Here is a 21,292-nt window from a genome sequence, read left to right as displayed (position 1 = left end):
CTTCTTGACAATGGGGGACAATTTTACTTGGCCTTGGTACTCCAAGTTTGGCACCTGACATGTATGGGAAAACAGTCAGGTGCAGAACTTACTCTGCGCTAAAGCAAATCCCAACCACAAAATTCAGACACCAGCCATCTATTTATAGCTTGAGTCAAGATTTAGCTATACAACAGCATATTATCAAAATCTTAGATTCAATTTACCTTAGACAGGCAGCTTCTCCTGTGAAAATATAGTTCCCCTCTTCTAAAACATATTTGGATTATTAATATAGTGCAATTTAAACTATTATTAAGCATAAAAATGTTTTAAAAAATATTGCATAAAACACACATTTGTACTTTGTAAGCAAAAAACTTCCTTGTTACTGAGCTAGAATTTAGGACTCAGCTTCTAATCCTATAATAGGAATTTGGCCATACAGCACACTGGAGCAACAGCAGGTGTTTCCTAGTAGAGGGAAGTAAGAAAGCCACACAATGCTGATAGTATTACTTCAGTAAGGCATACTACACTGATACACACAATGACATTTTGTGTTTATTGCATTTTATGTGGGCTAGAGGTGCCCCTAAATTTATTTCCACTTAGAGCTGATGAAAAGTCCATCTGTGACAGTCAGCTTTGATTTTCTCAAAGTCTGAATACAGCTAAAAACAATTTATTGTGAGAGTAGCTACCCTTACTAGTTAGGCAGCAGCAAGTTAGGAAAGTTTTGCAGCAATTATCCTTCTCATCTGAACTTTCGGGGATTTTCCCCCTTTTGGTTGCATTTTTGTGCATAATAAAACTCACAATGAAAGGCTTCAGATGTTGCAACAATCAAGATAATCTTTGTAACCTGAGTTCAAACAGTTTACAGCTATTATCAGAAACGAGTGAATGATGTATTGCCTTCCTGCTGGTGTGTTGACATTCCTCAGTTATTTAACATCTGTCACAGGCATTTTCATGCTGCTAACAAATGCAGAGCAACTGATACTGCAGAGCAGATACAGGGTGTTCACATTCTCTCACAGTACTGAAGACTTCTTTGTTTCTCTGCCCATTGGGCTAATAACAAATTTAATTAAGACCTACTGAGAACAGTCACTGAAGGAAAATAGCCCATCGAGGCATAGTTCAGGGTCTGCAATGAGTACAAAGGTTAGATTGCCAAAAGCAGCATTTAATATTAGCAAAAAGCAACCACTTACCTTTCAGCAAGTGCTTGACTGGGTGTGCTTTTCACAGACACCAGCTCTTCCTCAAGCCTCTTCCTTTCTGCTTCTAGCTGCTCTAGCTCGTCTTGAGTCCGTTTGCGTGGTGTAACAAACTGAAGCTCCTTTAAAAGCTCTTCTTTTTCATTGATTAACATCAGTTTTTCCTTTTCCACATCCAGTGCTCCAGGCCAGGCTTCACTATCTAGCTTAGAGAGTTCAATCTTCAAATTAGCCATGCTAAAATAAAACAAAGCAGATTTACTTGAGTCCATCACAGCATACAAAGCCCAGGAAAGAGAGAAGTGACACAATATTTTGAAACCTATCAGGATATAACAACATTTTATACTCAAGGCCCTACTTTTAGTTTTGTTTCACAAGAACAGACTATGCTAGAGAATCAGGCCACATGCATATGCATTAAAAATTAGTTGCTCCTATTGCAGTTCAAGTAGAAGTCACAATGTTATTAAAAGCTTTATTGAAAGCAATCTGTCTGCTAACATAGCAGTGGCACCATGCTTTACTCGTTCACGAGTATGATGGATTTCTCCTACGCTGCGGGAGGCTGAGGGCTCCTCAGAAACAGACACGGCCATGGTGAAAGAATGTGCACCACAGCAAGGTGCTCACTGCAGCAAATCTTAAAACAAAAGCATTGCTCTTCTATGCAATTAAAGGAAAAGGCAATACAACAGTAGCTACCTAAAGAGAAAAGAGATGAACAGTTTGAGTTCGTGCCACTGCTGTTCCCATTGCAGTAGGGGGGGATCAAGACCACCAAAGCTCCTGAAGCCCTCAACCCATTTCCAGAAAGGTCTGGAAGAACACACTGCTCATGATAGCTAATTTGCATAGAATGTGAGAAATGTAACTCCAGGGCAGGGCAAGCCTGGCTATAAACAGGTACCCCCACAGGCGCCCCAGGACCTTGGACACCCCATCAGATGGATTGATGCTGGGGCCAGGGCTGGTGATGTTTGTTTGTTTCCTTGCTGTATTTCTTCTTTTCTCTCCCTTTCCAATTTCATCCTACCCCCTATTCAAAATCCATCACCACTTGTTTATACTAGGAGGTCAGGGACTGACATCCCAATTTCCAGGCTGTGTGTATAATTTACTAATACAAGTTCCTAAGTTTTTGCTGACTCTTTGATTTTTGTCATTCCTTTTCCACCATGGGCATCTATGAATCTTGGGTGCTCCTTTCCCCTTAAGGGTGGGATGCCACAACAAGCCAAAAAGGAATATTAGCCAGATCTTCACTACATCAGGAGAGGATTGTCAGCATGCTGTGTCAGTTCCTTTTGAATAACCATTGCAACTGAATTCAGCATAGCTATGAACACTCCATCTCTTCAAGACATTCTGATGGCTAAGCAATATCAAATCAGCAATCTACAAAATTATCTGATAATTTTCAAGTAGAGATATTCACTTACAAGATCCTCTCTTCATCTTAGCTATTTTACCACAAAATAATTGAGAATTTGCACATTTAGTATTTCAGAGAAGATGGTCAACACTTATTAAATGACAGTGATGGTTACACTGGCCACAATAGTTGGAGGAGGGGTATAATTAGGTACTGAACTTCATGTGCAAACTGGTATGTATCTTCATAATTCCAAGTTACATACATTGAAATTTTAACCCATGTTCTTGGGTAAGTAATTTGTGAGAAAGAAAGATCCTGTGCTGCAGTACTCCACACTCTGAGCACTGTACTGGTCCTTTTTTTCTCTTTTCCCCCACACCCCAAGACAGAAGTGGCAAACTGACTTCCTTCAAGGAAGCTTTTTGTTCCTACAAAAGAAAGATAAAATGCAATGCTGGGACTTCTTGGTATCAAGACACAGCCAGAACATAGGGTGATCAGGTTGGGGATCAATTATGCCTGAGAAACAAAGCATCTATCTCCATCTAAGTGACCACCTGACAATTAACATTATGTACATGATGATTCTGAGCCAAAATCATACACGTTCAATATTGAACAAGCACAATAGCCTTGGTGTTCTCTGATGAATGCGCTGATTATACAATGAGGTTTTATGATCCATGATAAAGGATTACTGTTTTTACTGGTAAGGATGGGAGCTACTACCCTGTAGGAGGAAGTATACATTTGAAATTAGGCAAAAAAATACTCATGCAGACTCTCCTGCCTTTAAAACTTAAAAACAACTGAGCTGTTACTTGGTACTTTTAACTTGCAGATTTATTTTTGTAGTTTTATTAATGATCATGCCACAGTTTTCCAACTAAAATAATATTTAAATCTCAGATTAAATGGCATTATAGGCACAGTTTTCATCTGGGGAAGAACACTATTTTTTAACTTTGTTGCTTTGTTTAGTTCTTCATAGTTTAAAAAAACCCAAAACTTTGGGTTTGGAATAGTGCTTAGATTTCTATTTCCCTTAAATTACAAAGAACCTCCAGAAAAAAAGCAGTAAGGTTTCTGAATAGCTGACAAATAATTTGCTGACAAGTATTAGAAAATAATACCACACAAGAGTACTATCCCAGTGGTAAATCTTGCCCCAGTATTTTGCAGCACTTCTGGTGCACCAGAAGATGTCATTCAAACCCTGAATGTTCTGCTTCCTGATGCTCATTTTTCAGTGATGTGGCAATTCATCAAGATGGCACCACTTCCACGGGCAAGCACCACAGAACTTTATTTGAAAGGCATTCCACATTCATCAGCAGAGCAGTTCCTGACTTCTTTTCTCCCCAAATTAAACTAATGGAATAAAAAGCCAACCCATAGTGATAACAAGTTTTTAAATTACCTAAAGTCCCAAGGGAAAAAAGAAATAATTAAGCCTACTAAATCTGCACTGGAAGTCTGAAGCAACTCTAAAAATGATGAGCCTTCAGTGGTATAGTAAAGTGAAATTATGATCCTGAAGAAGGATATAATGGACATAAATAACCTGGTGACTGCTTTCCTCAGAAAGCCAGCTCACTCTATTCCCTTAATCCTGGAACAGCCAGTAATTTGTCAGCGTTTTAATTTCGTTTCACAACACATCCAGTTTAGCACTAAGGAACAGCCGCAGCGTTCCCGGGCGCTGCAGTCCCCGGCAGGGCGCGCAGCGGTGCCGCCCGCTGGATGTCGCTGCGAGCCCGGCCTTGGAGCCGCGGGCACCGGCAGCTTCCCGGGCAGCAGCAGCTTCCCGGGCAGCATCAGCTTCCCGGGCAGCAGGAGCTTCCCGGGCACCGGCAGCTTCCCTGCCCCGCGAGCACCGGCAGCTTCCCGGGCAGCAGGAGTTTCCCCGGCACCGGCAGCTTCCCTGCCCCGCGGGCACCCGCAGCTTCCCGGGCACCGGGCGCCTCCCGGCCCCGCACGCTCCCACCGCCCCCGTTACCTTCGCTTGGCCTCTTCGTACTGCAGACTGAGTCTGACCTTCTCTGCTAAATTCGATCTATTTCTTGCTCCGATCTGTTGAGGGAACAAAACCAACCAAACAAAAAAAGTAGCCTCGTTACCGTGCAAAGGTTTTAAACGAACCAATTAAACCCAGGCAGAGGCTAGAAAAATTACAAGTTAAAGAAAAATAAAACCACCACCCTGCCCCTGCAGCCAGCCCCACACTTGCTGTTAAATGCCTAGTTCTCATCTACTCAGCTGTACAATAGCTGTTTTCTTCTGGGCCACTTCATACATTTTTAGCTACTGTACCATCAAGTGCTGATATTCCATCACAGTAAAGCCAGAGCTTTTACTTTTCAAAGAATTTACTTTCACTTTTCAAAGAATTTACTTTCTTACTTTTCAAAGAATTCTTGCAGCGACTGCACTGAAAATTCTGATCTACTATGAATTCTGTTGAACTCAGAATTTAGAACTATGTCAGTGCGTTTCAAAGTTAGACTTTAATAAATTTGTTACAAAACACAGACAAGCTCTTTGTCTGGAAAACCTTGTACACTCTCTTTCTTACAACCTTAGCTTGCAGAATGTCAAAGAAGGTATCAAAAATAAACAGCCTTCTGTGTATATAAAATATAGTATCAGTGAAATAAGGTTTTACTAAATCACTGAACACTAATCACTAAGTAGTTCCATGAACAGTTTTTCAGCTGTGTGAAATGAAATTGTGTATTTAAATTCTGAGATCTTTTTCCTGAAAATTAAAAAAAAAAAAATTCATCTTCATATTTAATAGGTCTGTAAGGTGAAACATATCCTATAGATAAATAAAAAAAAAATACTATGCACCTCTCCTGATCTTCACTGTACTGGTACTATTTGACTAAATCAGATTTTCATAAATGCTTTGTGACAGATGTATAAAGTTTATCTGAATCTTGATTTAAAATTCAAGGGCAAAAAAACAGAAGAGTAATTCTAGCGTGAGTGATTCTAAGTAATTCTGTGAAACAAGTACACATATATTTGCTATCTGCAGCAGTGAACAGCCATTTGATTCCAATTCCATTAACAGTAGCATTCTTCTTCAACTTCTCTTTACACTGGACAAAATGAAAAAAGCTCACCTCACCAGAAATGTCAGTCTGAGACCCTGTATCCAGAGTTTGTCTAGGAAAACACAGCTGTGAGTTTACAGAGCTGGAACTCAAGTCTGGTTCAGATGTTTCAGTGGTTTGGTCAATATTGAATTTTTCCCTCAGCTTTGCAAGACTCTGTCCAGAAATCAGAGAAAGAAAGTGGCATTAAAGTTCCTTTGCACTTTACCAGGTTTATACCAGTTTATCTCCAAAAGATATTTACATAAAAGACTCCACGATAAAAATTTTGGGTTTATTTCAAATTAAGCAACCCATCCTTTTAATCAAGCCATTCATAGGTGACACTAAGGATGACCAACATCTGTAAAAATGTAACAGCTACTCATTTGGGTTTGTGTCTGTTTTGGGACTTTGTGTTTTTTAATTTGTCAAGCAATTATGAGTTTTGCTGAAAAGAAAAAAAAAACTAAAAGGAAATCTGTTTTCAAATATGGAAATAGGACAATTTATTTTAGGAAAACTTTCATTGATTTACAAAATGGTCAGGCATCTCAGAATATATCAATTTTGTCCACTTAATATTCTAAATTGTACTTTAGAGGTAACATATGCATTGTACCTTAATTCAAGTTCCAAAAAAATCTATATTCTCTGACACAGAGCAGTTTTTGAACTAGGAATGTCACAGGCTCCAGTTTCTGCATCTGAAACTTCATTTTAATACTAGTTTGGCCCGGAGAGTTTTGAGAATCCCTTAAAAGTATAAAATGTGAAGTATTTATCATCAGGGAAGTGAGTCATGTTAAAACAAATCCACACAAAACTTCCATTAACCAACCAAAATACCTTCATTAAATCTTGTTTTTCTCTCTCGCCTGAAGTGATCGCCTTTCGGATGGACTTCAGCTCCTTCAGGATGGCTTTGGCCTCACACAGCTCATACCCACTCTGGCCTCCAGACATTTTTTGGTCAATTCTGTGGGAAGACAGAATATTAATGGCAGATAGAGAAAATCATACTAATGTCTCTGCTGTTCTACTTCAGGCAGAAGCAGAGTTAGAGAACAGAAGGGAAGGAGGTGAGATACCGTTTCTTTCAACAGCCACAGAAAGGAAAAATGACATTGAAATCTCCATTCAAATACAATTTAATCCTTGGCAAACATGTCAAGGAGCACAGAGTTATTGCTGACAATACTGTCAAAATTCCCATTCCCACCATAACTGTCTGCAGCATAAAGCAGGTTTTGGATACACCTTTCATACTAATAACTGTTTGTGCTCCTTACAGAAGCAGAATTTATTTCAACTAGTCTCCTTCCACCCAAACCCACAATGGGACACAGGCAGACAGGCTGGCTTCTTGGTACTAATCAGCCTTTCTGAGCAGAAACATAACCAGCACCATTCTTGTCTCAGCTTCCCTCTAGTTCACTCTAATCCTGGGCATTAACTGTCTGGAACAGCTGTTCTGCTCAGCCAGTCACCAGGCTCTCTTTATTCACAAAATCTCTGGATAATTAATACCATATGTCATAGATTGGACAATTCCTGAACTTAAATGCCTGAACTACCAATGATTTTAGAAACTGAAACATGAAAGTAATAAAAGGCTACCCTAAACTTAGAGATAAAAAGATGATTCATTTTAGTATTTCCTTCAAGAACTACAGTTTGTAAACACATTTCTCTGGTCTCTAGTTTAAGAGAGTATTTCATAGCATCATGAAAATGACTGCAGCTGTGCTTCAAAAATTAAAACCAACCAACAGCCATCTTGATAAAAATCAAGCATTTACTAGAGAATAAATTTGTGTATAATACAATTGGTTTTTTGGTTTTTATCATCATCCATCATCTTTGCTGGAAGTTAACAGCCTTGTCAGTGAGGAGTGAACAAACCAGAAGTGATCATGAGCATCCCCAGCAAGAACAGCAACTTGCACAAAACACCTGTAACTGTATTCTATTTTTCTTAAAGTTTTAGCCACAAAAATATCAAAGTTCTAGAGTAGTCTGTAAAGCTGTGAGCATGTCTGTTCTCCTTTCCTACATTCCAGTTTTTGAGAAAACTAAACTGCATTTGTGTAAGGAAATTACCTCTGTGACTTGCTAATCATTCCTATTCAAGGACATATTTATTTTAGCTTGAAAGTTCCTCGAACTCTTTCATAGGCAGGCACTTAGTGTCTGACAACTCTCAATTTTTGGTAACTTACCAGGTTGCTAAGGTCAAATAGATACAGGATACACCAACAATTGGGATCATGAATGAACGGTTGGGTAATACACCACATGCTGTCTAGCAATATGACATGCCACATTCAAATTTCAACTGCTTTATTCTGTATATAATTAAGATAGACAAGAAGGATCTCTGATATAGAAGATATTCCATCATCCTGTTTTAAATTAATGGGATTAGTACTGTTTGAAAGTGGCTGACTGAATTTTAAAAACAAATGTCCATTGTGTTTCTGTGGAATGCTGTTGACAGTTTCTGAAACATGCTTTGGATTCCTATCAAAATGGCTTGTGAGCAAGCTGCTTTAAAACAATACTTCATTGTTGAATTAATATAATAAAACCAGCATGATTGGCTAACCTTTAATCCTGGGACAGCAGCATGAGTTTTATTACCTTAAGCTTTAGAATCAATATGTCTTTCTTCTTTTAAATTTTACTACAAATGAGATCTGATTCATGGTTAAATTCAATCAACTATCCTTGCTGGTCTGTGTATATTTAAGTAACAGACAAATCTTACATTTCTGTTTTAGTCAAAATGAAGGAGGATAGAGACTTAACTGGCATCTTCCCAATGTGCTGAGGATTGCTTCTGCTACTGGAACTAGTGTACTAAGGCCAAGCAGATCAGCATTTGACTGTGGAAATGTATCCTTAATGTATGGGTACAATGTGGAAAACAGCTAACATTAATAAATTCCTCTTCACTTTACTCAAGAAAACACTCTTGTTAGCAAGGTTTCCTGCACAGCAAGTTCTTTATGGTGACAGTTCCAGTAATATTTAGTATTTTAGGGCCTAATGTTGTAAGGCAGGAGCAGCAGGGAGTTCTTAGACTGAAAAAATTAATTCCCTAGTAATCTAACTGGTTAAATACCCAGAAAGCTCACCCGGTTCAGCATCAGCCCTTTGGACACCAGGCATCCCAGCAACTGGAACAAAGAAAGGCAGGTCTCTAATCCTCAAATTGTGACTAATTTCCAGCCCTGCAGAGTTGTGTACCATTTGTACCTCCAAGAGCAGCACCTTTCTCTTTCTTTTGAGCTCATAGGTGGGGAAAGAGGAAAGAAAGACCTAAGTACCTTTTCAAAAATTAAAAAAAAAAAATTAAATCTGACACAGAAAGCAGCTAATTTTGTCCTTGGGTCCCCTGACCACTGCCCTCTTTTCTGCCTCTTTGCAACACAAGCTACCCCATGAAAAAAGACAAATTTCTTATGTTAACACTTGCACAAAAGGGCTGCCATTTCCACAGATTTCCCATTTCCTAACAGAGATATTAGATTCTCCTTTTTCTCCACAAAAATTCTCTCAGATAAAACAGATTCAATTCCATGCCAAAGAAAAGAAACCCGGTGACTGAATTAAGTCAGTTTCTACTATTTTCATTTACTCACTGTTGCAGTGTTTCAAAGCCCTGCTCCTTGTACAGCAGCTCTTGCTTCATCTGAGAGAGTTCTCTCTTCAGCTTCTTAACCTTGTGTGTTAAATCAAAGCAAGAGTTAGAAAATTCCTCTTGTTAAACGATGTAACACATGGCTTTAAACAATTAAAGTATGCACTACATCAGATGAGAGAAGAAGAGTAAATTGCTCTACTGACACACATTAAAAAAAAAAAGGATCTTATCTCTTCCTGATGTCTATGGGCAACATGCTTTAGTATTAAAGGGACACAAGCAGATTAAATCACATTCCTTATTTGTATTGATACCACACTGTGTTATTAAACCTGAGAGAACTTTAACAAGTAATTTACTTCTCACTTGTTAAGCATGCATTCCAACTGTCCTACAGGGACATGCCTGTTTACTTTTAGTTTTATTATATTTTCACTTTATAATTCCTGTAAGCTGTTCAGTCATTTGCACTGTAAAAGACAAAATGGACTCTTTTTTTCCCTAGGAACTATCCATTCTTTTAAAGCTTTACAGACACTGGATCCCTAAATATATAATTCACACTTACTTAATCCAAAGACAACAATCACTAAAGAATGTGAATCACAAATATAAGTGTCTATTTAATAAAAATGTCTTGGGAAAAATATTCCCTGCTCTCCTTAAATCTGCATGGTCAATTGCTTCTTACCCTTAATACTGCTATTTAAGATGTCAGCAGAAATATTTATGAATCAAGATTAAATTTAAGATTAATCAAGATTAATATTTACAAAATATTTATGAATCAAGATTAAATTTAAAAATTCTCCATTTAATTTTCAATGTTGTATTTCCCAAATGTATGAAACAAAGTTTTAGGAACCACCTAAAAATGAATGTACTTAAACACAAATTAATCATCGACACACCCATAGAGACAAATGCCTACTTCAAATGTGGAGTCCAAGATTTTGGCATTTATACATCTACAGTTGGCTCATTTGCACTCTACATACTAGTAGAGATATTGTTATCATACTACATACAGATATTGTTAGGCTTTCTAATTTTCCAATCATTAAGGTGAAAAAAGGAAAAGCTAAAAGTCCACTTCTGTCATCTACCTCTGTAAAATTCTTGCTTGTTTTTATAAGCTACTCAGATGTTCAACTCTTGAAAAATGTATTATACTAATATCATGAAATTAGACCACTTTAACTGAAATTAATTTCAAAATATGCCTCCAAGACATTTTGTATCCATATCCCCTTAGACTTCCTACTTGCTGATATTCTTCAAATAAAAATAATTTAAAAGAATTAAAAAAAAAAAAAGTATGATTCCCAGTATGCCAGGTAACTAAAAGTACTCAGCATCAGCATCTTCTGCAGTTCAACAAGAGACTTAAAATCCTTTACATTTCTAAAATAACTAGTGATTTACTCAGTCTTTGTAGGGGGTTGTGAATGATACTTAGACATTTCAGCTTGCAGTTTCTAGCTAATGTATTTTCTGTGACAGATATAAAATGCTTTTAATCTCCATTTTCTTCAAAGCGAAATCTGTTCTCTGGATGAGGGGTTATGTTCAGGCTTTTGGAAACTATCATACTATCATCACTAGTTGCTTTACTTGACAGAAAACTGTTTTTATTTTGACCATACTGAATAGTTAGCAGTAGACAATTTCTTCAATATACATTCAGTGCTGCTTGGCTATTTTCTCCTTGACTAGTGTGAAAACTCTAAGAATAATTTCTCAAGTGTTCTGATCAAGGTTAAGGAAAATGAACAGATATCACCTCTGTGTTCCAGCTAAAGTGATGTGTAAAATATGAAACAAGTCTGAATTTTTCTGAAAAATACAGAATAGCTAAACCTTTCCCTTTCAAAATCAGAAACAGGTATTTATATTAATAACAGAAGGCACACTTGATTTCAACTCAGAGGATTGCATCTCTCATAAACTCTTACATTTTTCCTCAAGATCATCTTCTGAGTGTCCTCTGCTGTACTTCATCATCATTTCATTATCAGGAAATGTGAGTTGGGTGCATTATCCTAGAAGGATGTGACCTACATCATAATATAGCCTCTGTGTTTACTGCATCATCCCTGCATTAAACTATTCTTAGGCTCCTTGTCTTCTCCTTCAAAACTTTCATGTAATTTCTGCTTTTTCACAACTCTTCACTTGTTTTAACATTCGCCCTCTTCCTATTGCTTCTGCACATCATCCTCAGTCACCTGACAGATCTCTCTTTCCTACTCCTAACCACATCTTCAAGCAGGCTTCCATGCTAACCCCCTTCCATTCCCAGCATTCAAGTCCTACAGGAACAACATGGCTGCATTCCCCAGCCCCTCCACCCCTTGTTATTTTATAAAGGTGCATTTCCTACTCACTTGCTGCATGTGCATAAAACTTACTGTGATCACATATGCTTTGTGCTGTTTGAGTTGTCTTGCTGATTGCTAATTAAGACCCCAAATGGCCCCACTCAAAAAGTCTAATGCAGGATGTGATCCCTCAGTCTTAGTCTGGTGAGAAAAATGTTTCTTCTCCTTCTTATTTCATTTAACAGGTCTCTGATTTCTGTTATATTTTCTCCATGACCTATTGCACAACAGGCAGTTCATGTATCCAGAAGGCTCCACACATGTCTATTACACACAAGGAAAAGGCCAAAGGCCAATTCAGAACTTCCTCCAATGCTGTTTCCCCCTCCAGCCACCATTAACCTGATGATCCCAGTAAGCCTCGGATATTGTCTGACAAAGAAATAGGTTTAGTAAAACTGATCTAACAAAGTGCAAAATCTAAGTAGCTGGCTGGCAGCTTACTAATGACTTTGTTTCTCATTAAGTCCATGCGTGCATATACTGCAAAATGCCCAAAGCTGGCTTATTAGCAAGCATCTTCCAACATTCAAATAAGGGTAAACTGTGGTAACAGCCATACCTCTCTTGCCATCTTCCATGACAACCACTTTCCAGCCCTAGCATCACAGGGTTCCACTTTTTCTTATCTCAATTTTCATATCCAGTGGCTTTGGATGACCACACACTTTATGCTGATACAGATACTCTTGGACTGCACCCTTCTAAACTCTGCAGACAAGATTCAGGTCACCTATTTTAGGCACATATGCAGGACTATGCAATGCCAATAAATCAGGAACCAGCAGGGTATTAGGCTCCTTGACTCCAAGAAACAGTGAAGAGAGGAAAGCACCTCCAAAAAGTGATAAACATATCTGACTCTCACCTTGGTTAGCAATTTGTAGATCTGCAGTCAATGCTAAGGGGAAAAACTGAGCACAGGACCATGCCTGAATTTTGCCCTCTTGACAAGAAGATGACTATATTTAAATTTTGTCACCTTTAGTTCTTCAACAACACTGTCCATTTCCTAAATATACTGGTGCTTGCCTTGCCAAAGGAAACATCTGTTACTGCTCCACTCATTTTAGAAAGAAGCTATTGCCTTGTTTCTTCTTTCTTGTTCCTGATAAGGTCCTTACTGCCTTTGATTCCCCCTACTAAGCTTACAAAATTTTTCTTCCCACCTCCAGCATTTGAATAAGTTCCCTTACTGATCACCATCCCTTTGCCTTAATGGATAAGGACTACAAATTGAGATTGGTAAGGATAAACAGGTGTAGTCAGGAGGGCAACATGAGTTTTAGAGTGCACTCCATCACACATCATTTATACTAGGTTTTAAAAGTTTAATGAGCACAGTTCCTTTCAGACATAAATTGTTTAGATTCCTAATCACAACTCTTACTGCAGGTGAAGGAGGATGTTACTCTCTGGGGTTTCTATGAGGGCTGCTCTGTGCACAAACCAGGAGAGGGCAAAGGAAGAGCTGAGTAAATGCTGTCACTTGTGCTGCTTCTGCTCCCCTGGAGTCTGTATTTCTGCCCACATGGAAGAACTGTGCTGTGAGGTGCTATCTTTTTAAAATGCAGACTTTGATGTATTTTTTTTTTCATTACTAATTACAGAAAGTTTAGGCTATCCATAAAGCATTATATGCCACAGCTGAAATAAATGAAATCCCCATAGATATTTTAAAAGTCTTGCACACCATTTCTTCCCTATTAAAGATAAATTCACTAGGGACTAACCTGTGAATGAAAGTTCTTTCTACAGAGTTTGTTACTGACTGTACTGAACACAGCTGACCAAAGCATGGATTTGTGTTCATTAACAATTTCAAAATCTAAACACAGACTTTCATCCTTGATCTGAACTGCTTCATTTTGACAAAATAGAGGGGTTTCGCACCATTATTGAAAAGTATTTTTCAAACCAACAGAAACTTCTGAGGCAGTTCAAGCAGCTAATGATGCATTTCTCACAGAAGAAAGATTGTGTAAAAACAGTCATCTAGCTGCAGCTCACCTTAGCCTACTCTTTTCTATTTTTACTCTTCCTTTAGAAAACAAAGGCATACAATTGAAAATAATTACCATATTTATTTAAACCTACATCTAATTAGAATATCTGTCATAGTTGCCCAAGAAAGTGTTATCTGACAGCACCAGAGACAGCTTTAAAAATTAATTTTAAACCTCTGAATGGTATCTAATTAGAATATTAGGAGGTTTCAGTACCAGGGTACAAGATACATCTGCTAGTTCAAGCTATGCTTATTCTATAATCATAAACTTGGCAGACAGAATCCAAATGAACATGAATTAAGGACTCTCACCCTTAATCTTGTAGTGGAGATTTCAGCCTTCAGAATGTCAGGGTCATACTTTGTGCTTGATGAAGAGCCTGAAAACACTTTTTAAAAAAATATTAAAAAGACAAATATTTAAGTACTTTTAGATCACTAATTAGTCCCTTCCTTGATGAATCGACACTGATCAAAACCCTACAATGTGCTCAAAAACATAGAATGCTTTAAAAGTTAGCCTTTTATAGAGCAAGTCATCATTGCAGTATGGCAATAACTACTGAATAATCAAAATTTTCCCCTTTTTCCTTCCACCACTATATGGTATCTCTCCTCCTTTACTTATCCCAGGATCCTTAAGTAGAACTCATTCTCCCTGACATCCTATTTCTTGGTCCCTGTTCCCATTCTTCTAGCTGAGCCACCTTGCAATCACTTTCTTCCTGAAAGTTGTAATTTCTAATGAGATCTTAGGAAAGCAGAAGATTTATTCAGAAGTCTCAGAGATCTGGCACTCAGTTCTTCCACAGATGTACCTGCTCCTTGCATACACTACTGCTAACATAGGTGTTGTTTGGCCAATAACAGGCCTCTGATACTGCTTTTCCAGATGTTGATTCCCTGCCCAGCACAACAGCCTGTATCTATACTCCACCTGGTCACAGCACACTGGTCACAAAATTACTGTCTGCTCTTCCTATAAATAATCAACACATTCCCTTCTTGGTCTATTGCAGCCACTTGTCAACACTGAAGGGTCATTTCAGCAGGCAGCCAAGAAGGCAAGAGATCCTCCTCACCTTGAATGTAGATTTGGCAAAATTTTGTCTCAACAAACTGCATGACAAAATACATTTCAGAGCCAACTGCTCTAAATCATAGCTCAAAGGAATTCAGTCGTATCAGAGAGAAGAGAATTCTCTCCAGCAGAATATATTTATCTTAAATAAATTAATAAATAAATAATGTAGGGATGCTCACTCTAAAAAGGCCAGAGTACAAGGCGCTCCTAGCAAACCTTGAAAACTTATCCTAAAGTGAAACAGGATCCCCTGGAAGGCAGAGATCAAAGGAGTTACATTGTATTCTTTACTGTACTTACAGCTTGTACGAGAGCTTGATTTTTCTTTGTAGGCACCATTCAGCCGCACATACTCATCCAGTGCAAGTGCCAGTCTCTGCTCCTTCACCTGGTACAGCTCCTTCTGGGTACTGAGAGCATCCTGGGCTATTGTAAGGTAATCTTTTAACATCCTCTCTTGTTCTTGCCGCCATTGTTTCCTGGGATCTTCTATTTGTGTTGTTTCTTTATAGGAGAAAAATAAATTATTTAAAGAGACCTCTGCTGAAACCCATTGACAACTAAAATTGCTTCTTTGCCTGTAACTCACAGTTAGAGCAGTCTAAAACATAGTTTGCCTTTGGTTACTAAGCAGATGTTTCACTTCCTCTGCCACCACAGTGTGTGTAAGAAACAGAATTCAAGGGATCAGTTGCAAAGTTAGAAATTAGAGTAAAATAGGCAAATGCTTATGCAGATTATTCCCATGTTGTCAACCTTGAATTAGCAACATCCTAAAACTCAAAAAGAAAATATCTTTTGCATCAGAGTATTTGGAAATAATAGGATCGACAGTTTCTTTCAATGACATCTTAAACAATGCATTTCTGAACAAAAACTAAAAGCAGTCTTAGCTATTACATGTTTTCAACTCCCTTCCTCCCCACTTCATTATTTTTTACAGCCATATGTTATTCATGTTTTTAGTGGTTCTCTCTTCTTTTGCTCTAGGAAAACAATTTTATCTTTCCCCCTGTAACTGAACTAATAGATCATTAACTCTCCAGCTCACCTCACCTAACTCTATCCCTGTGCCTGCTAGGCATCTGATCCAACACACAACTGTCTTTTATGGCAACAGACAGACAGGGCTGCCGTCAGAGGGCACTTCCTGTCTCTCAAACACAGGTGTCTAAGATATGTGGGACCAGACTGCTTTTTTGAGGTGCCTCCTCCTTTTCACTGACTACTCAGGTAATAAAAATGAGTAGGCTGGAATTTACAGGCCTTTAATTTACAAAGGGCGTCAGGTAACATTTTCAGTCCAGCAGCCACACGCAACACAGACTTGCATAGGATACACAGACAAGAGGATCGGACATAACAGAGATGTGACATAAGATCAATCTAACTGAAGAATTTAAGATTTTATTTCTTATGCAAACATACAAAGAAGATTATATATGTATGGTTCAATGCTCAAACTTATCAATATTTCCTGACTTAGGTCAGCACTTTTTGAAGAAGATGAATATTCTTCCTTTAAAGCTGTACTAAGTACAAAAATATTCTCATAAGACATAGCCATGAAAAGTTTGAAACCTAAATGCAAATGTGCACCACTCTTCCTAAGTTACATACTATAAATCTGCACAGATCTACAGAGATAAAAAATAACATTCAGCACCAAAATATTTAAGTGCAAAGTATTCGCTTCAGAATTTTTCTGCAAAAGCAGGAGGTGCATTTATTCTCTTGGTTAGATTTCTGTCACTTTAGTCTTCTGAATTGCTTTACTGTGAGAATCAATGCAGGGGGGAAAATGGGAACAAGTGGCTGAAGATGTGGAGAGAAAAAAGAACTGCAGCCGAACCAATGTGATTGCTCTTAACTGCAGCTGAAGTGCACTCTTGGGAGAAGGCACTCTTTCAACTCCATGTAAGAAAACATATTTTGTAACAGCAAAAGCTGATAGGGACAGGATCTGGTTAATAACAATGTCTAATAATGACTAACTACCAGTTTTTCAAAAGCATTTTCTCTTGTTAATATCACAATAACAGAAAGACATACAAAGAAAAAGCAGTATCCTATAAAAAAAGCCCTGTAGAATCCTAAACTGACAATCTCTGTGGAACTACTGATGCATTTAAAAACAATTAAATACATAAACACCCTCCCTCACCATTTACAAATATGACATTTCTACTTGGGAAAGGCATTTCTTGGATGTGCACAGTGAATGCATAGAGAGAATAACCCACATAAACCCAAGTGTGGTGCATAAAAGATTAAAGCAGAAAGGCTTTACACACAGTTGGTTTTCCAATAACCCCAACAGGAACACTCTCTCAAAAAAAACCTAACTATAGCTACAGACACACATACACCTACATCTGTGTTTATAGCCACCTGCTCTTTTACACAAAGATATTGGGCACACAAAGAAGCAAATCAATACCTTTTCTCTCCTAAATGGTCAACACATGTTCCTATCTGTGCCCACTTACTGTTGTTGTGCTTTAACACACTGCACATTCACAGTTATTTACACAAGATAAGAAGTGCTGGTTTCCAGAGTTGTCCTTTTTATGAAGCAGGTTGAAGAGCATGAAGCAGAATTCTCATGGGTCAATGATCAAATACGATAAATGCAGTTATGGTGGTTTTTTAGATGAATGGAATGATGTGATTGTGTTTTAAGAGTGCAACCAGCAGACATCAAATAATCTTACAAGATTGGAAGGTCTCATCTTCGAGCATGTTGTAGGTAATTGCTTTGTAGGTTTTAAGTGAGGACTGCTCAACATGCAGCCCAAAGACCAAGCATAGCCTGCAGAGTTCTAAAATGTGGCCTACAGATGCCCTGTCCTTGTGACTGCATGAGAAGGACAAAGCTGATCAACAGCAGATTATTTTCTATTGCTGACAAATACAATCAAACATTTCCTTTTTGCATCTCCAAGCTGCAAGTACAAAACAATATTATGATTATATGAGCTAGCATCTTTTATACTGATAGTCATAAATGAGTTAAAGGTGACCCTGCATTTAAAAAAAACTGCACACTAACTTCAGCACTCACCAACGTTTGGGCATTTGCATGTGTAGATGCATTGGCTGGTCAAATTACTCTCAGTCAATTCTAACTGCATGTATTTATTCTGGAACAAATGCTCTGCTGTGAAAATATATTACCATGGAAAAAACAAAGCAGTATGGAATGATTATCCTAGAATTGTTACTCAGCTTTTACCAGAGAAGACTCTGAAGAATTTTATTCTGTACTCTTCTTAAATAGCATGAATTAGAAAACCCAAAAATGCGTATCTCTTGTCTGGCAAGTTGTTCATATATATATATATATATATATATATATATATATATATATATATGTAAAAACTTGTGCCTGTATAAAGCACCATATGTTTGTTATCTATACTTTTCAGTTATCTCTATTTTATCAGTAGGCTTACTCCATAGAGGAAAAAAAACCCAAAGACAGAACTATGGATGATATTTCTGTTTCTGTAGCACTACATTTTGAAATGTAGCACTGAAAAGCATGTTCATTTGAGCACATATACCTTCCAAGAGCCGATAAATTTTTTTTAAACAGCACTCTTTCAAAAACAAATATTTATACTTCTCAGAATAAAGCCTCAGAAAAGATAAGGATTTTTTTCCGTGCACAAGAATTTTTCAAGCACCTGCTGCTAAGGTCAAACTTGTACACACAAAAATATTGTTGGGATAGTTACATGCAAGTAATTGAGGGAAAAGTTTTCTGAACATTTGAAAATTAGTTGTGAAGCCTTTCATGCTTAAACCAGAGTGAGATTTAAACCACAAAGAACATCCAAACTTTTTCCTCCCCTTATTATTCAACAGCTAATGTAAAGTAAAGTAGGGAGATCCCATTTCTTTTCTAAGGCAGATAAATGTTCCCACTGGGAACTGCAACAGGATGCCCTATAACCCTGTCAGCAGCAGATATGAATAAAGCAGCAGATTGCCAGCTGGGCAGATGGGGAGATGTTATTTCTGCTCCTCAGGTGAGGAGTAAGCATTGGTAATGAACACTAGACAGAGCTCTATAGCTGCATCTGAAAATGTTCTAGAAAATGCAAACTGGACTTCAATAATCAACAGTGGAAAATGAACAAACCACCTCCTCTTGGCAGGGCCTCTCCAACATTTACTGCATAAACTTAGGTATGAACTAAAGGAATCTACTTCAAATGGATCTTTTAACAAATAGGCTTCATCAGGCTCTATGAAGACCACAGCTTAGATTAAAAACCAGTTGTGTATATCAACTTCCTCTACCCAATCACAATGCAAAAATAATGATGCATAGTAACAGAATGAAGAGGATGGCAGTGTGTGTAACACTCAGGCTACTTATTCCTAATTTGACCTGGATTTAGCATCAAGTAAGCAAAGGTTCTTGCAAAGCAAAATCATTCAATTCTATTAAGATAGCTAAAGTTAAAACTAATTAATTAATTAAACTTGAAACAAATTACTGCAAGTGCATAGCTAATAAATTTATTTTAAAATCCCAATAAACAAGCATTTATTTCCTCCTATTTTTACAGATGTGAGTGACTACCCACACTGAGGGAAATTCTGTGCTCTCACCCAGGGGAACCACACAAATGGCCGGATGGCATGCTCCACCCAAGGACATTCCTGTCACTGAAATGATCACAGCCTGTAACATAGAAGAGGAAGCTGTGCTGGCTTTAATCACACTGCTATTCATGAAATGCACTCTTCCTGGCTCACTGCCACAAAAGTTTGATACACTTAAACTCAGGAAAAAAAATAAATCTGGCCAGAACAATAATTCAAAATCAAAATGTCCGGGCTGACTTTAAGTCTTGGAAGTTTTGTTTGTTCTTTTGGCAAGAGCATGCTTCAAGGGCAGCAATGTTATGCATGTCTTTGTAATTATACATAGGATATATACTATACTTCGGATACAGGTGAGAGTCAGGCATGCCAAATTTTTTTAAATTATGTATTTTCACATGTTACGTTCCTGTCTGCTGGGAAGAAGTTCTGCCAAATTTTTACAGTCTACTTCAACAGAAGGAAACTATTACTTTATCAGCAGTGGATCTTATTTCCCTAAAATAAATGGAATTACAATCCCACTAGAAAATCCCACTGGGAAAGGAATGGCTTCCTGACGCCCCACTGCTAGACATAAGAAAATTGGACATTTTACTACAGGATTAACAATATGTGGAAGCAATAGTTTTCCAACATCTCCCCTTGCCAAAGAAAATAATAGGGTGAACTGGCTCTAGAACAACCCACATGTAACTTGTGTTCAGTCAGAGACAGTTGCATTCAGGCAACACAGTTAGAGAACAAATACTCTCAAGAGGTCCCTCTAAAAAAACAAGCCAGATATGTTTGATTGCTACTTGAGGAGGATGCATAAAGACCAAAAGGAGACAAAACAATGACCTGACATGACATACTTTTCATTCTGAAGAGAGAAGTCTCATCTTTTTAAACATATGCCCATATTATTTCAGTTTGTAACTGTTGCAGAATCACCATCTCAGAAGAGAGGGAAATTAGCTGAGCGGGCAAGAAATGAGGACCAGAGACCTAAGATCTGTAGGAAGAACAGGGGAGAGTTGCATGTCACAGCTGGAGCTGTGTAATAGCTCTCTTTTTTGTCAGTGATGGTTTCTACCATGTCACCTCAAACCCACAGACATTCACATGTTCTCTCTCCACAGCCTGGTGCTTAATCCAGCGCAGTCTATGTGATGTACTAAGCCCACCCAAACACTACCTGTCTCTAGAAAATGACATGAAGGGAGACACACCATGTGCCAGCAGGTTAGGTGAGCTGTGACATGGTCCAGTGAGCCAGTACAAAGTAGGAAGAACAACCCAGCTGGGGAAAGATCTTTTTTCTGGCAACAGTAACCTACTTACAGATCTAGTAATCCATTGCATTCTTAAATATTCCCAAACCTGGAAATCTAGACTACCAGACAGGAGGCAACAGAAGTGCAGTGGCTGAGCCCTGAAAAGGGTAGCTGTGACTGCTGCAGAACTACTGCTCCATGTCATGGCTGAGCTCAGTGCTCTGTGTCAAGGTGGCAATTTCTCTGCCTGAAACAATAAGTGATGAAAAGATAACTCCACTAGACCTGACATGTCTGGTTATCTTGCATAATAATTACAGGACTACCCCTTCCAGCCAAACAAACCCCACCTTCAAGGGAGTTGTGCCGACCTCAAACCCTAAACCCAAGAGCTGACTACATTCAGGATCCCTCACCACTGGAACTGCTCCTGAGCCTAGCTGCTGAAGAGAGTGTACAAGCTAAATACACATTTGTTTTTCAACAGTGCTCAATAACTTTGCTTTGGCAGGATTACATCCTCTTCCATGGAGGTGGTTTGAGAAGAAGATACCTTCAGAGCATCCTGCTGCATGCTGAGGGCAAGCTCTTGGTTAAGGGCTGCAGGCAA

The 21,292-nt window shown here is 38.2% G+C and overlaps 2 protein-coding genes across 5 annotated transcripts in view; one reads left to right on the top strand and one right to left on the bottom strand.

Annotated features, from left to right (window-relative positions):
* The window catches only part of DCTD (dCMP deaminase), a 211,024-nt gene that overhangs the window by 89,331 nt on the left and 100,401 nt on the right, over positions 1-21,292 (top strand). The window lies entirely within an intron of this gene.
* WWC2 (WW and C2 domain containing 2) overlaps positions 1-21,292 on the bottom strand; it is a 95,399-nt gene that overhangs the window by 32,576 nt on the left and 41,531 nt on the right. For 2 of the 3 annotated variants that reach the window (XM_077177391.1, XM_077177392.1), the window contains exons 3-9: positions 15,107-15,310; positions 14,035-14,111; positions 9,332-9,411; positions 6,534-6,663; positions 5,715-5,861; positions 4,583-4,656; positions 1,200-1,442 (exon numbers count right to left, since the gene is read on the bottom strand). In XM_077177391.1, coding sequence (XP_077033506.1) covers positions 1,200-1,442; positions 4,583-4,656; positions 5,715-5,861; positions 6,534-6,663; positions 9,332-9,411; positions 14,035-14,111; positions 15,107-15,310 — 955 coding nt within the window. Of the gene's footprint in view, positions 1-1,199; positions 1,443-4,582; positions 4,657-5,714; positions 5,862-6,533; positions 6,664-8,824; positions 8,947-9,331; positions 9,412-14,034; positions 14,112-15,106; positions 15,311-21,292 lie in introns of those variants that run through there. The other variant, XM_077177393.1, reaches the window with a different exon arrangement.

This window comes from Agelaius phoeniceus, chromosome 4, assembly GCF_051311805.1.
Source record: "Agelaius phoeniceus isolate bAgePho1 chromosome 4, bAgePho1.hap1, whole genome shotgun sequence".
Taxonomy (NCBI): Eukaryota; Metazoa; Chordata; class Aves; order Passeriformes; family Icteridae; genus Agelaius; species Agelaius phoeniceus.
This window is presented reverse-complemented; position numbering and strand designations above follow the sequence as displayed.